At 36.8% G+C, this 16,372-nt stretch overlaps 1 protein-coding gene across 1 annotated transcript in view; it reads left to right on the top strand.

Annotated features, from left to right (window-relative positions):
- The window catches only part of LOC127420663 (adhesion G-protein coupled receptor V1-like), a 213,783-nt gene extending 206,932 nt beyond the window's left edge, over positions 1–6,851 (top strand). The window contains 2 exon segments of the mRNA XM_051663101.1: positions 4,207–4,388; positions 6,407–6,851. Of these exon segments, the coding sequence (XP_051519061.1) occupies positions 4,207–4,388; positions 6,407–6,518 (294 nt within the window). The 3' untranslated portion in view covers positions 6,519–6,851.
- Positions 6,852–16,372: the final 9,521 nt, after the last annotated feature.

A 16,372-nucleotide genomic window follows, 5' to 3' on the forward strand; every position in this document is an offset into this window, starting at 1 on the left:
AAGAAATGCATCTTTCCCTGCAGGAAGCTGAAAAATTGGGAAGATATGGGGTGGACATGTTTTCCTTAGTGCTGGCTCAAGTAAGAGCAGGGCAGTCATTACACTGATATGTAAGCATCTACAATTCAAATGTCTCAACCAGATTAAAGTTAAATTAGGAAGAGTCATTATTGTTTAGCAGATATTTAGGGGCAAAGTCTGATTTTGGCTAATATTTATGCACCTAACGCTGATGATCAGGTATAAAAAAGATCTTTTTTATAGATCTTGAAGGGATGTGCCAAGTCGCTGGCACCCCTCATGATATAATATTGGGAGGAGACTTTAATCTCTTGATGCTCTTGATTTAGAGATAACCTTGGAGGAGCTTGACGAGGTAGTTAAGGCCTTGCCTACAGGCAAGGCTCCGAGGCCAGTCGGCTTTGCTGCTAAGTTTTTTAGATCTTATGCTACAGAATTGGCTCCACTTTTGCTAGAAGTTTATACGGAATCATTAAAGAATGGAAAGCTTCCGCCAACCATGACGCAAGCCCGGATCAGTCTGATTCTTAAAAAGGACAAAGATTCAAGCGAGTGTAAGAGTTACCATCCAATTTCCCTGATCCAGCTAGACATTAAAATATTGTCAAACATTTTGGCTAACCGATTAAGTAAAGTTATGACATTTCTTATACACATAGATCAGGTGGGGTTTATTCAGGGCCGTATCTCTTCTGATAACATTAGGCATTTCGTCAATATCATGTGGTTAGTGGCGAATGATCAAAAATGCCAAAAAGGCGTTTGATATGGTAGAATGGGATTATCTTTTTAAGATTTTGGAAATGTACGGGTTTGGGAATACGTTTATTGGATGGATTAAGTTACTTTATAGACACGGCGGTACAAACAAATGGAATAATTTCAGATTACTTTACTCTGGATAGGGGCACCCGGCAGGGTTGCCCTCTTTCCCCATTATTGTTCTGTCTTGCACTGGAACCATTAGCAGCCGTGGTGAGAAAGGAGGATGATTTTCCAGGGGTGATGGTGGGAGGTGTGGTGCATAAGCTTTTGCTTTACGCAGATGATAGTTTATTATTCGTCTCCGACCCTACTAGATCTGTGCCTTGCCTCCACAGAATTATTCATTCCTTTTCTAAGTTCTCGGGATACAGAGTTAATTAGTATAAATCCGAAGCTTTGGCTCTGACAGTGTACTGCCTGATAATGGCTTTTCAGCTGGGTGCCTTTCAGTGGCCCAAACAGGGCATTAAGTATTTGGATATTTTATTCCCAGCAAATTTGTGTGATTTAGTTAGAGTTAATTTTGACCCTTTAATAAAAAGTTTTTCGAGCGATGTGGGCAGGTGGGCTTCATTACATTTTTCGATGATTGGGAAGGTTAATGTTATTAAAATGAATTGTATTCCAAAATTCAACTACCTGCTACAGTCTCTCCATATAGATGTCCCCCTCTCTTGTTTCAAGCAATTTGATAGCATAGAGAAGTCCTTCATTTGGAATGGTAAACATCTCAGATTACATTTCAGTAAGCTGCATAGGCTGATTGACAAAGGTGGGCTAGGCCTACCCAAGATTTTGTTTTATTATTATGCGTTCGGTCTCAGACATTTGGCTCATTGGTCGCTTCCACCTGAGAGAGCCCCTCCCTGGTTTTGTATTGAGCGGGAAGTTCTTGCCCCTATTTCGCCATTACAGAGCCTTTCTATCAAACTAACTGGAGAAGTTACATTGTCTCACATTTGCACTCGGTATGGACCAAAGTGTCCAGAGTGTTTATTTCGAACATTTATTTAAATGTTGCCATATGGCTGAACCCAAAATGATGTATTAATAAGTCCCCTTTCTGCTGGTCAGAGTGGATTGTGAGGGGGGTTACTACACTCTGTGACCTATATGAGAGAAGAGTGTTGAGATCCTTTGAAAAATTGGTTCAACATTTTGGGATTCCCAGATCTCAGTTCTTTAGGTATTTACAGCTGTGCCACCTGCTCTGTACTATTTTTGGGAGTAGCATACACCCTCCTAAAGTGGCAATTAAAGGGGTGATTACTGCTTTTGGAAAAGGTCATGAGGCATCAGTGTATTACTCCCTAATAATTCAGAGTCTGAGGGATGGAACTTTAACTTCTATCAAGAGACTATGGGAGAAAGGTTTAAACTTGATATTGGAGGAGGGAGTGTGGGCTAGGATTCTAAAAAAACGTCAAGTCTTAATCTAGAGACGCAAGGGTGCGCCTTATGCAATTCAAGATTTTACATCGATTCTATTGGACCCCCTCTAGATTGTATAGGCTTGGTCTTAAAGACACACCCACCTGCTGGCGATGCCAATCAGAGGATGAGACACAACCCATGTCTTTTGGAGGTGTGTTAAGATCCAAGAATTTTGGTTGAAGGTTCAGAGTTTTGTGTGTGACGTAAATTACACGCTACTCTCCATACAAAGTTATGCTGTAACATAATTACTTTAATTATCAGTAATGCAATCATGTTTTAAGAGTAAAAATCCTTCATTAACCTGACATTGTTTGCCCTGTAGTCCTGAAAAGCAATAGGCAATGGCTGTACCTCCTTGCCTGTACTGTTAACCACTTGTGCGCTGGTTCTGTTCACTGCCGAACCGACCGGTATATGGAGGCTTCTGATGGGTCTTGAAGGTGTCAATGAGGCAACTGCCTACTATTTCCTTGCACAGCAGCCGAAACCTAAAATATAGGCTAATCATATATAATTTCAAAAATATATATAAATATAATGTTTAATTTCCTAATATTTCTAGAAGGGGGACATATTATAATTATAACATTATAACCCCAGGTAATAATGGTTGTTACAGCCCTGGCTTTGTTACTTTAATGAAAATATGTTTTTAATTATTGAACATGTAAAAATTAGCTATATCATATCAAGATTTCAAATGTAGGCTACATACACAAATGGAATGGCATAGATTTATAAAATTTTCAGGCAAATAAAGCAAATAAATAAATAAATAAAATGGACAAAGACAGATAAAAACAGACCATTTAGCAATATTTTGTGTGTGTGTGTGGGCGGGCGGGTTTGGGTGGTTTACGAGGACATTTTTTTTAGGTTACAAACTGGTAATTACAAGGGTATTATACAATAAGGGTTAGGGTTAGGTGGTTTATGATGACATTTCTAGTGTCCCAATAATTCAAATCGCTTAAAAAACATACTAAACAATGTTTTTTAGAAAATTTAAAAATGCAGAAAGTGTTTTGTGAGGGTTAGGTTTAGGGGTAGGGGTAGGGTTAGGGGATAGAATCTATAGTTCGTACAGTATAAAAATCATTATGTCTGTGGAGAGTCCTCATAAGGATAGCCGCACCAATGTGTGTGTGTGTGTGTGAGAATTTTACTGGGAATGTAGTGCAATCTCTGATTGGGATAGAAATGCCAATGGTGAATGAAATTAAATATTTAAATATTATAAGAAAAGAACGATAGATGTAATAAAGGTTCATTAAAATATAACAATAATACAAAAAATAAAGTGCAAAGATTTAACATTAATTATATTTCGAAAGGTAAACATTACTTAAAATATCAGAGGGTACTTCAAATAAATAATTTAGGTCAAAGGGGTTCGGCTGACAAAAAGTTTGGGAACCCATGATCTAAGGAAATGGCATTCACACATTTTTAAGAGTGACTCAAGTGTCAACATACTTTTTTGACAAAAACAGGTACTTTTTTTATCTGCAATTACTGATGTAGCTTAGTTCTCCCACCTTATTTGCATGTATTGTGATTGGACTGACTTAGCACACTTGTTAGAATGTAAAAGGTTTATCCATTCACACTCAATTGATGCCAATCTCATGCCAGCAATAAAATAATTCAATACAACTGCAAATCTGAATGCTAGTGATCTTTTATTCACCCTTCAAACCCATCCTGATAAAAACCTTTAGACATCCAAGCCCTCATGACCTCTGAATGACCCAAGCACCAGACACTCCCTTGAATTCATGGCTGATTTGTGTCATTGCTTTCAGCCCAGACTGGGTGTGCAAACAAGAACAATTCATTTTGACATCACATGAAGTGAAGCTTTTAAAGATTTAATGTTATTTACATTTCTTTCAGCTGTCTAAAACCTCAACAGACTTTGTTGTTGTCTTTTTGCCGTTTATGTGTCTGTGTTAATCAGTTTGCATCTGTATATGTGATCAGGTCTCTGCAGACTGGGAAAGAACTTCTCTTAGGCCCAGCAGCCAGCCCAGCAGTGTTTCCAAACAGACTCCACAGGATGAGAACTTCATCACAGAAGGGGGATTCATCAATACTAGTCTGGTACAAAACAAGGAGTCACAGGAATTTGACGACCTTATATTTGCCTTAAAAACTGGTAAGTCTCTTTTTCCAAATAACACTGCAGAAGTTATTTTCTGATTTAGGCCATGCCTACACTAATACGTTTTCATTTTAAAATGCATCTTTTTCTCTACTTTTTGGCTTTCCATCCATGCTGAGACAGGGTTTTTGACAGCGAAACCTGAGCTATTCGAAAACGCTCTCCGAATTGGATACATTTCAAAACGGCGTCTTTGCTTTGTAGTGTGGACTGGGAAAACGGAGATATCTGAAAATGATGACGTATTTGTTGTAATGTGATGCAGTCATGTGATCCTTTCAACCCAATGCAATCAAGATGGGAGCCCATGTTGTAGCGGTGTTGTTGTGCCTGCTATCCACTTTGATAGTGTGGTTAAAGATAAATGTTACTTTGTACAATCATCACATTGCATTACTTCAAAGGCGACGGGAAGTTTACTCAGAATTGCTGTCTGGCAACGGAATACGAGGATAATTGCATTTCAGACCTTACACTGAACAGTGATTTTTTACATACACTGTAAAGGAATTTAAGAGTTTTCATATGTTTTAGTGTGTATGAGCAACTTTTGTTAAACGCTTGAACACGGCAGTGTGGATGGAGAGCGTTTCGAAAACGCCGTTTTCAGATGGATCCGGATTAATGTGGACGTAAGCTTAGTGTTTTTATTTATTTATTTACACTGGCGGCCAAAAGTTTGGAATAATGTACAGATTTTGCTGTTTTGGAAGGAAATTGGTACTTTAATTCACCAAAGTGTCATTCAGCTGATCACAAAGTATAGTCAGGACATTACTGATGTAAAAAACAACACCATAACTATTTGAAAAAAGTCATTTTTGATCAAATCTAGACAGGCCCCATTTCCAGCAGCCATCACCCCAACACCTTATCCTTGAGTAATCATGCTAAATTGCTAATTTGGTACTAGAAAATCACTTGCCATTATTTCAAACACAGTTGAAAGCTATTTGGTTTGTTAAATGAAGCTTAACATTGTCTTTGTGTTTGTTTTTGAGTTGCCACGGTATGCAATAGACTGGCATGTCTTAAGGTCAATATTAGGTCAAAAATGGCAAAAAAGAAACTGCTGTCTCTAGAAACTCATCAGTCAATCATTGTTTTGTGGAATGAAGGCTATACAATGCTTGAAACTGCCAAATAAATGAAGATTTCATACAAAGGTGTACACTACAATCTTCAAAGACAAAGGACAACTGGCTCTAACAAGGACAGAAAGAGATGTGGAAGACCAGATGTACAACTAATCAAGAGGATACGTACATCAGAGTCTCTAGTTTGAGAAATAGACGCCTCACGTGTCCTCAGCTGACAGCTTCACTGAATTCTACCCGCTCAACACCAGTTTCATGTAGAACAGTAAAGGGAAGACTCAGGGGTGCAACACAGAAACACAGACATAGGACAGTAGATAATTGGAAAAGAGTGTTATGGATCTTAACCTCATAGAACTTTTGTGGGTTCAGCTAGACTGTAAGGTGCATGAGAAGTGCCCAACAAGACAGCCACATCTTTGGCAAGTGCTACAGGAAAAGTGGTGTGAAATGGACAAACTGACAGCTAGAATGCCAAGGATCTCCAAAGATGTCATTGCTACACATGGAGGATTTTTTGATGAGAACTCTTAAGTAGTTTAAGAAGTTCTGAATTTTTGTATCAAATTGTAATGGTAATTTTTCACATTAGTACTATCCTGACTATACATTGTGATCAGTTTAATGCCACTTTGGTGAATAAAAGTACCAATTTCTTTCCATAAGAGCAAAATCTGTACATTATTCCAAACGTTTGGCCGCCAGTGTATTTATTTTTTTCAGTGAAAATATCCTTAAAACAAAATGTACTAGAGAAGCTAAATGATATGAGTTAGAATATTTCTTGAATTAAGTTTTTCATAACCAGCAATTTCATAATTTATTTTTCTAATCTGAAGCATAAATATATCAAAATTTAGTAAGGTGATCTTGTTTTAATGATGTGTCGATATTTTAACTCTTTGGATATTTTACAATTATAATTGATTCTGCTTGACAACAAGTCTATCCACAGTAGTCATGATGGTGGGAGTATTGCGAACTCTCAGATTGTAGAGCTGCGACGGATTCCTATCGCAGATACGCATCTCTAACCAAATTGTTTTTGTACGGAAAATTGTAAAATAAAAACGATAGTTGTTTTTTTACTGTTTCTGCCCTTTGCACTAAATCATATTAGTTTTGAAGTTGTCTTTTTTTATACGTGGAAATTAATGAATTCTTTTTATAATGTATACATATGTGAATATAATCACTAAATTAATTTAAGAAGATTTTAACATTGTTTTGCATGGAAATATCATGTAAAATAAGTAGCAGTTGGGCCAGCGAGCCCCATAAACCTGCTGCTTGATTGAACACCAATAATAAATGATACAACCACTATTTTTATCCGCATTGCCTCTGAGTGAATCTGTATCCCCACAGCTGTGCTTCATAATGAACAATAAAAATATCTGCCTGGCAGCAGAATACTAGTACATTTTCTGATTAAGGTTTAAACCTTGACATGTGTGCATGCTCATTCCACTTGAAATTAACAAACCAGTTCTGCATATTTACTAAAGGGCACAGTAAGATGTTTATGTCTTTGGAGAAACTGTTGATTGATAGCCCATACCAACACAAAGACTAACAAAAAGACCATCATAGCCAGTGATTTTAACAAAGACTGTCATAGCCAGTGATTTTAAAATGTTTGAAAATCCCACAAAAATGTCAGCACATAAGTTCATAAATCTTAGAAGAATATAAAATGAATCAATACAGTTTATGAATTTTAATACAATTTTGATAGTTTTAAACATTACATTGTAATAGAAAGTGTCAAGCTCTTCCTTTCAAACTCTCTTTTAAATATTTATCTGAAAAACATTAAACAAATATCATTTTTGATCTTAGCTGACTCACGCAAAGTACACAGTTTTTACAGAGTTTCACAGTTTTTTGGCTTTCTCTACAGAACTTCCAGTAAACATGTTGAATATGCCAAACATTTTATTTTTAATATTTGCTTATTTCATAGTTTTTAGTAGTAAATTGTGTTTCTATCATTCACTGTTGTATTTTAACATATTCCTGAAGTCCCTCTTGAAGTATTTCAAAACTCTTTAAAACACATTTACAGATAGTATGCAGCTATAAGCCTATACTTATTTTAGAAGTTTGTTTAAAAATCCTAAAATGGTAGCTTTAGAATACATTTGACATGTAACCCATCTATTTATTTGACCTGCTTTAATGGATAGACCAATGTCTAAAATGAATCAGATTGTTGAAGGTCAGTATTTCGGTAATACCAGACATGTTTTTTTGTTGTTGAGGGTGTATATTTTTGGCTGATTACTCAAAACTAGAACACAGAGATTGGAAAGCAGGTGGTAAACTTACTGTTTTATTTGAAAAAAGACAGTTCAGTCATGCCAACTCTCGGAAAGACTTAGCATGTGAATGTGGGTATGACATATTGGTAGGATATTGGTTTTGGCGGGCTAGATCAGTTACACTGCTGCTGCAGAGCAAGTACGGAGACTTGCTACTGCTAGAAAAACACATACATACTGAGTTAGCTTGTGGACAACTGCTGCACAAAATAAACAATAAACAACCTATGTAGCAGATCTAGGCAGGTGGAAGCTGGAGTGGAGGTGGGTTTCAGAGGAAAAAAACTCTCCCAGCACGATGCAGAGAAATCAGCTTAACTGCAAAACTGAACCATTAAAAAAAGAAAAAGGATAGAGACGCAAGATGACTGGCTACCCGAAAACAAGTCAGAGAATCAATTTGCTTATGCCATGTGAGCCGATTGGCTTAACATGTCACATTTGAGTGAGCCAATTGACTAACATAAGTCAAAGAACCTATCAGCTTGCGCCACATAGAGTTGCATGGCTGAACTTTGATAGAATATTGGTCTTGGTGGACTAGATCTGCTACGCTGCTGCAGCAGAGCAACTGCTAGAAAAACACATACAGTACTGTGCAAAAGTCTTAGGCACATAAGATGTTTCACAAAAGCATTTGTCTTAAGATGGTTATTTATATCTTCAGCTTTAGTGTGTCAATAGGAAATATAAATGTTAGACTCCCAAACATTACTTTTGCAAATAGAAAAGATTATAATAGAAGAACAGGGAGCCCTGCAACAGATGTCATGGCCCCCACAAAGCCCCCCACTGAACACTGTGTCAGTCTGAGATTACATAAAGAGACAGAAGCAATTGAGACAGCCTAAATAGATAGAAGAACACTGGCAAATTTCCCAAGAAGCTTGGAACATCCTATCTGCCAACAACCAAGAAAAACTGTGTCCAGGTGTACCTAGGAGAATTGGTGCTGTTTTAAAGGCAAAGGTGGTCACACCGAATATTGATTTAGCTTTTTTTATGTTTACTGGACTTTGTATGACATTAAGTGATAAATGAAAACTATTTGTCATTATTTTTGAAGACATCCTCACTATTCGACATTTTTCACAAGTGCCTAAAACTTTTGCACAGTACTGTACATACTGAGTTAGGATGTAGATAGGCTGCTGCTGCACAATGAGACAAAACGCAAGACATGCTGCATCGAGCATGTGTTACATACTGCTGCACAAATAGACATAATCCCACCAACAAAGCAGGGAAACTGCTAAAACGCATAAAACATAAACACAAACCCCCAAACGAGTAGATCTGTCACCAAGACTTATGTACTGCTGCTGCTCCGAAGAGCCCTGTGCCGTGAGTGTATGCTAACTAGGTGTGCCTAGGCCACAGGCCAAATGGTGTAATGCTAATGAACAAAATGTATATGTGTGCCTTGGTCTGTTTAGCCGAATAGATTAAACACTAGTGACCTCGCTCATAATATGTACCTGAGCTAGGAAAGCCCAGAGATTATTTAAATATTGACTTAAACTAGATGTGTTTGGATTTATTAAATCTAAGGACCTAAGATAGCAATGTGTGCCAACCAGATTTGGCTAAGGCGTACCTTATTAAGATGTGCTTCTATGTGTCATGGCCAAAGCAGACCCTACTGTGCAAGCTGGCAGAAGGAAACCCCCAGCAAACCACCTGAGCAAATAGAGTTTTCTGAGAAAAAACTCTTGCAGAGCGTTTAACTGCTAAAGTGCAAGTATAAAACTAAACCATTTTAATAAAATAAAAGGGTAGAGACTCAAGATGACTGGCTACCCGATAAGTCAGAGAACCAATCAGTTTACGCCATGCGAGCCAATTGGATTAACATATCACATGTTATCTATCAGCGTGCACCACATAGTTGCATGGCTGAACTTTGGTCATTTGTGTACATTTTCTATCGACCATTGCAGGGATGACCAAATGATGGAGAAGAGCATTATTCAGACATGCTGTGCAGTCAGACACAGTTTAAATTTTTTTTATTTTATTTTGAAGAGCAGAGTCAGTTGCCTGTATTGCAGTGATGCAGTTCTATATAGTCCCTGCAAAGTGTGCCAGATGGCATTAGTCTGCATAATCCTCCACAATTTAACACTCAGAAGCAAGCCACAAGATGCAGAATTGCACCCTGCAAATTGCATTTAGCACTAACATAATTTTGGTTGTGTTTGCACTTTTACTTGATTTGCACAATTCTTTTCATGAATCGGGTGCTAGAACAACACAGGCAGCTCATGCACATCAACAGTCACAAGTCATTCTTAATAAATTCCTTCTCAGAGTGAAATTATGTAATTTATTTATTTATTTTTTCAAATAACTGGACAAAAAATTAATGATCAAACTCTGGTATTACTTAGATTCGACCTTACAGGCCAGCAAGGCTCAACTAACGACTTTGACCGAATTTGTGTCTTACTGCCATTGTCTGTCCATTGGATGCTTTGAAGTTTACTCTCTGCTCTGTTTCCAATGCTTTTCTTCAGGATTATGATAAATTGTGGTCACATTGTTGTGTTATGTGCTTTATCTGAATAAAAGTGAGATAAAATGTGTCTTTTTAGCATATTTTTGCTTTACTTTTATCTGAACCAGCCTTGGCACTTCAACGCAAAGAAAATCTGTATTTTTAGAATGTGGATGCCAGTTAAAAGACCTCTGTCAGCAGAAGACTATCTCTCTGTGAGTTCTAGTCTCACATTTTTCTCAATGGAATGGCTTGATTCTTTCATGTTTTTAGAGTCAAGCTTGCTCAACAGAGAACAAATAACAAGCAAAGTTAATTGTATACAAATACATTCATGTCTTATGGTCAACCACAGAATCTCTCATGACTATTCTTGGTTTACCACTCTAGTCAGATACAGTAGAAATATTCAATGGTGTAATAACTGTCTGTTTCATAGAGCCCGCTGATTTCAAAATTTAGAAATTAAATCACAATGCTAATAAAATACTGTATATAAATATGTATACATTTAATAAAAAATTGAATTATCTGCCTGTGGTGGAATTTATATATTTATATTCTGTTTGGGTAATAAAACCAGTTGTACAATTCAAGATTAGGCACTGGACATTCTGCTTAATTTTAGCATCACACAAGGTTAAAATTAGTAGTGTTTGTCAGTATATATATATATATATATATATATATATATGTTTTCATCTGATTATGAATATTTGCTTTATCTTTGCACAGCATCTTATGTGTGACATAATGCACATCAAATTAGATCAATGATTTGTATCTAGTACACTTCTTTGACATCAGGTTATCTCTTCCTGTTTCTACATCTCAAATATGTCTACACTTTTTAAATCACACATTCACTGATCTATATTATAGATCAGTGCACACAACCCATTTGGAACCTTTCCCCACATGTCTCCCTAGAAAAAAACAAAAACATTCCCAGGGCCCACTGCTCCTTGCAACACTCCCAAAACAAACAGATCACCTTTGAGGTCAGAGGGTGGTAACCTCTCAGGTTATGTGCAGTCAGAGTGGGATCAGTTCCAGATGAGTTTACTCAAGTCAGCGGGGACACGGATAAACTCCACCATATGGCCTGTCTTACCATCTGATTTACATCTGCTGTGCCCACTGGGACACAGTGTGTGTAGCTCTACACATGCAGTAGTATACTTACTGTTGGAGTGTGCAAGACTCTTCTTGTGGGAGCTGTGGGTCAAAAGTAGCACCATAAACAGCAGAGCGATTGACCCGGTCTTTTGAGTACACAGAGCAAAAACAAGACTAGAAATTTAGGTTGTTTACAGGCTTTATAACTCTTTTGTATGGAATATCAGGAGGGCTGTGATTTAGCTGTAGGCACAAAACCGCAGGTATTCACAGCCATGCTGATATAATAGTTATAATGTTAAATAGTAATAGTTGGGTAAACTCACCAAAAATTTGATGAAAATGCAACTTAAATAAATCTCTTTTATTTATGTATGCACTAACTAGTAAAAGTTAATTTTAGCATGATAAACACATGCTGGTTGGAAACACTATAGAGTGTAGTTTAGCAACTATGCTATAGTTAGCACACCAATTGTACAACAAAGTGAGCAATCAATTTCATGTATGATATCTAGCTGTCCTCATCATTAGCTCAAGCTCCACTCTTCACCATAATGGTAACCACCAAAACTCCAACATAACAGAAACAGAAACTGTTCTAAATCTCAACATAACAAAACATTAAACACTAACAGCAATCCCCTTTTGTATTCACCTTGTACAAAAATTAACACATATTTAAAATAAATAAATAACACTTATTTTTAACATTTGCTCTCCCTATCAACACATGGAAAGCACACTGGGAAATGGAAATCCCCTGCTTAGTTTCATCAATGCTACATTAACACCACAAAATGTATTCATGTAGTCCCAAGTAAACTTCCATTATACACATTTAAATGGATAGAATGCAATGAAATCAAGTTGTGCCAAAATATTCTAGAATTGTGTTGCTTTAGTTCATTTTAAGTAAATTGAACAAGCAGAAAAAAAAAAAAAGAAAAATGTGATTGCAAATGTGTGATTTGATTTTATACGACAGTTCTTGGAAAAGGAAAATACTATTGAGGAACTGACAAAACTGTTTTGTTTATTTTAGCTCCACCTATAAAAATTGTTTGATAGTGTGATAGCTCATCTGGCACTCTGTGGCGCTTGATTGAGGAAAAACAAGTATAAACCTTATAATGTTTTCTGGTATTAAACTAAAAGCTGCACATAAAAGGTTTGGGCCGATTACAGCCAACTCCTTGTATGTTTGGTTGACAGTTCAGAAATACATGGGGTGTTATCTTAAATTTTGCAACAGTTCTCCTTTATGGTTTAATTATAATCTGTTACAAAACTGGAGACCATTTGTTAACATGTTTTGGGCAACTAAAGTTATCTTAACACTTTGGGACCTATACAACGAGAATGGGTTACTTTCATTCCAAGACCTTAAAGAACAGCACAATCTTCCTGGTTTCTCCTGGTTTTTATATTTACAACTGAGATCCTCACTTCATGCCTATGGTGTCCCATGGAATACACCCTTACCATCTCACCCTTTATGGATATGGATCCGCCCTCAAACTACCTACTCTAGACTTGTGTCCATGTTTTGGGCAACTAAAATTATCTTAACACTTTGGGACCTATACAACAAGAATGGGTTACTTTCATTCCAAGACCTTAAAGAACAGCACAATCTTCCTGGTTTCTCCTGGTTTTTATATCTACAACTGAGATCCTCACTTCGTGCCTATGGTGTCCCATGGAATACACCTTTACCATCTCACCCTTTATGGATATGGATCCACCCTCAAACCACCTCCTCTGGACTTGTGTCCAGTATTTACAACAAGCTTATATCAATGTCTTGCAAGACACTGGGAATAACTCAGTCCTGGAATCAGAACCTCCGAGCATTGGGCTTGGAACTTGACTGTGATATTGTTTGGTCTAACATTTTCTCAGCTTCAAAGAATCCAACACACCAGCTTATTCACTTCAAATTTATCCAAAAAGTCTATGCCTCTCCATATAAACGATTCCGATTGAAGCTTATTGACAGCCCAAACTGCACACAATGTACTCAGAACTCCATAGGGACATACTTACATATTTTCTGGGACTGTCCAATGGTGTCACATGTTTGGTCTCAGGTAGTACACTTTTTAGAAGAGGCTTTGAAATTTCCAGTGCCCAAAATTCATGTTTTATTTTTATTTCTTGATGATTCCTCTTTTAATTTAGACTGTCTCATAAAAAGCTTATATTTTCAGGTTTAACCGCAGCAAAAAAGACCACAATTAGTTCTTGGTTTTGCCTGGGGCTCCTTCCATACAGGACTGTATAAATAATTACAGATATTTAGCCTCAATAGAGCGATCCTTAGTAATAACACACAAAGCAAGACCTTCCACCGTAGAAGCATGATAGACACTTATATCTTGTCTGCTTAACCCTCCCCCTTCTCTGTAACCGTGTGACTAGCACATTTATTATATCATACTAACAACTTGTGGATTCCATATTGTGCAGTTTATTAAGGTTAATGAAAGTGGACTGCAGCTTATTTCTGTATGTATTGTATATGTATATGTTTTTGAATACTTTTCTATTTGTTTGAAAAGGCTCTGGCAGTGTGGGTTTTTTTGTACATAGTTGTTGTTTTTCTTTTTCGCCAGAAGTATAGTTAATTTGTGTTTACATGGTTTATACAAATTTTATTTTCTCATACAAAAATGTATATAACCTCGTCCTATTGTAAAATGTATATGTTTAAAAAGAATCTTATAAAAAGTTTGATTGTATGTTGCAAACCAAATAATTGGGCTGAAACCATCAGGCTGAATGGTTCTGAGCGGTACCAATAGCATTTCCATTAGAACACAGTTAGGTATCGTATTATTACAAACTGTTCCCCACGTGCATTACTCAGCAAGTAAACTGTATTTGGGACAAGAACCGGGCTGATGGAACACCTGTAGTGAAGTGGTGATTTAGGATTGGTCATCTGCCCAGTCAGTCCATTTTAAACCTGATTTCGCTGCACCAAAAATGTAATAAGAAAACATAACTGTGCAAACGAGCCCGAATTGGTACAGGACAGCATGGTTCTACAACAGTAACCATTCAGACAGATGGTGGAAAAGCAGCTAAAGAGTAAAACATTGCAAAGTTCATATATGAAATATCAGCAGTCTTGGAACTTTGCATGTCCAAAGTAGTGGGATGGAGCTAACTGTTGTAAAACTTTTTCTATTTATTTATTTATTTACAGGAACAGTAGAGTGAGACATGATGAGGAGAAGAGGGGAACAGGATGAATGTCACAGGCTACATTCAAACACTATTTATATAAGCGCCACGGCTCAACATATATACAACATGTTAAAATATTGTATTACAGTAAAAAAAAAAAAAAAAAAAAAAGCCAAGTTCATTTCCATCCCTTTTGATTTGTTGTTTTCCCCTTTAAACACATAATAAAACATTTTACACAGTAAGGGATCAAAACCAAAAAGGTATTACCACAGTGGAGTATTGTCAACATCATAGACATGAGGAAACACTTGTATATGCTGATGAGTAACACTAGTGTAACAGTAGAATGGAGGGCATGGGTGGCACTTTTCCACTTGGGGTCCTAAGAGTCTAATTACTTCTGCAATGTGCATTTGTGTGTGTAGAATGTTCTCAGTACAACTGAAACCATGTTTGATATTCTCACTGGGCTTGTGGCATTTGAAGCACTGGACATTGCCAGATGTGATAAACTGTCTCTATGGGCTTAAGAGTAATTTTGTGTTGTAAAGATGGATTTCTCTGTACTGTTAACAAGCAGTCTATATTTAAAAATAAATAAATAAACGTGAAAACCATACACATCCTGTATTTATTCTATCTTTTAATTTATTTATTTATTATTGTTATTTTTTTTTTAAGGGATAGTTCACCCAAAAATAAAAATTATGTCTGGTATGTAGAATCTAATGCTACACGGTGCCTTAATGAAGAACTCATATCTTTTGGTTCTTATGATATTTAGATATTAAGAAGGAAACTGATACTGTTTACAGATGGGGCTTGCCAGATGTCCAGACATTTGCTCTGCTCTAGATATCTAGATCCCCTTGGGTTCCCCAAGAGAAGACTTGGTCCAACAACAACAGAAGAGATATGAATGAGTTGCATGCAACAGGGTTGGAGTTTTAATCTTGTGGCATTGTTCTTGAGACCTATCAAAAACACATAAACCAACATGATCACCTAGGAAACTGATATGCTGTTTCCGCATGTTCATAGACCCTGAAATCAATCCCATTCTGCGAAAGCACCATCCCCATCTGAAGTGCTGATTGTTATGTAATTTCCCTATATGCAGCCTAGGCTTCATTTAAGCTGTCAAACCACAAAAAGAAACTTGTTTCTGAAAAATGCCCGTACACAATGTATCTTCTTTCATAGGCTGAAGTCAATAATCTATGTCACTTGACGATTTGGGTTGAATTTAATGTAATCTAATGCAAAACTATATTAGTGGCCTTCAGTGGCATGTTACAGCAGCCTCAGGAGTAAAAAGAATGATATTAGATTTTATATTCTGGGGCTGAAAATTTAGGTTGTTTTCACACTTTGTTTGATAGCTTCATTTGAACCCCACTTTCATTTCACCCTCCTTCCTCCAACCACTCAGGTCCACATTGTGTTATTTGGGTCTAAAACATGATATGTTTGCATCATGAACATTAGCACCACAATGTGTACTGTTAGCAATTGTTTACCACCGTTGCTTTTCTGACTCAGGAGGAAAAGACACCAGCTTCCCTGTGTAATAAGTGTGTGTTCCTTTGGATTTACCACCAAAACTTTACACACAGAATGGCACTTGCATCTGCCTGTCACAAATAAAAAAAGGAAATTATGCATCATCAATGGCGATTTACTTACTCAAGTTAAGCTTGAGTAAGTAAATAATAGAGATCTGTATATAGATCTCTATTAATGACCTACT

This window comes from Myxocyprinus asiaticus, chromosome 3 (assembly GCF_019703515.2).
Source record: "Myxocyprinus asiaticus isolate MX2 ecotype Aquarium Trade chromosome 3, UBuf_Myxa_2, whole genome shotgun sequence".
Lineage (NCBI taxonomy): Eukaryota > Metazoa > Chordata > Actinopteri > Cypriniformes > Catostomidae > Myxocyprinus > Myxocyprinus asiaticus.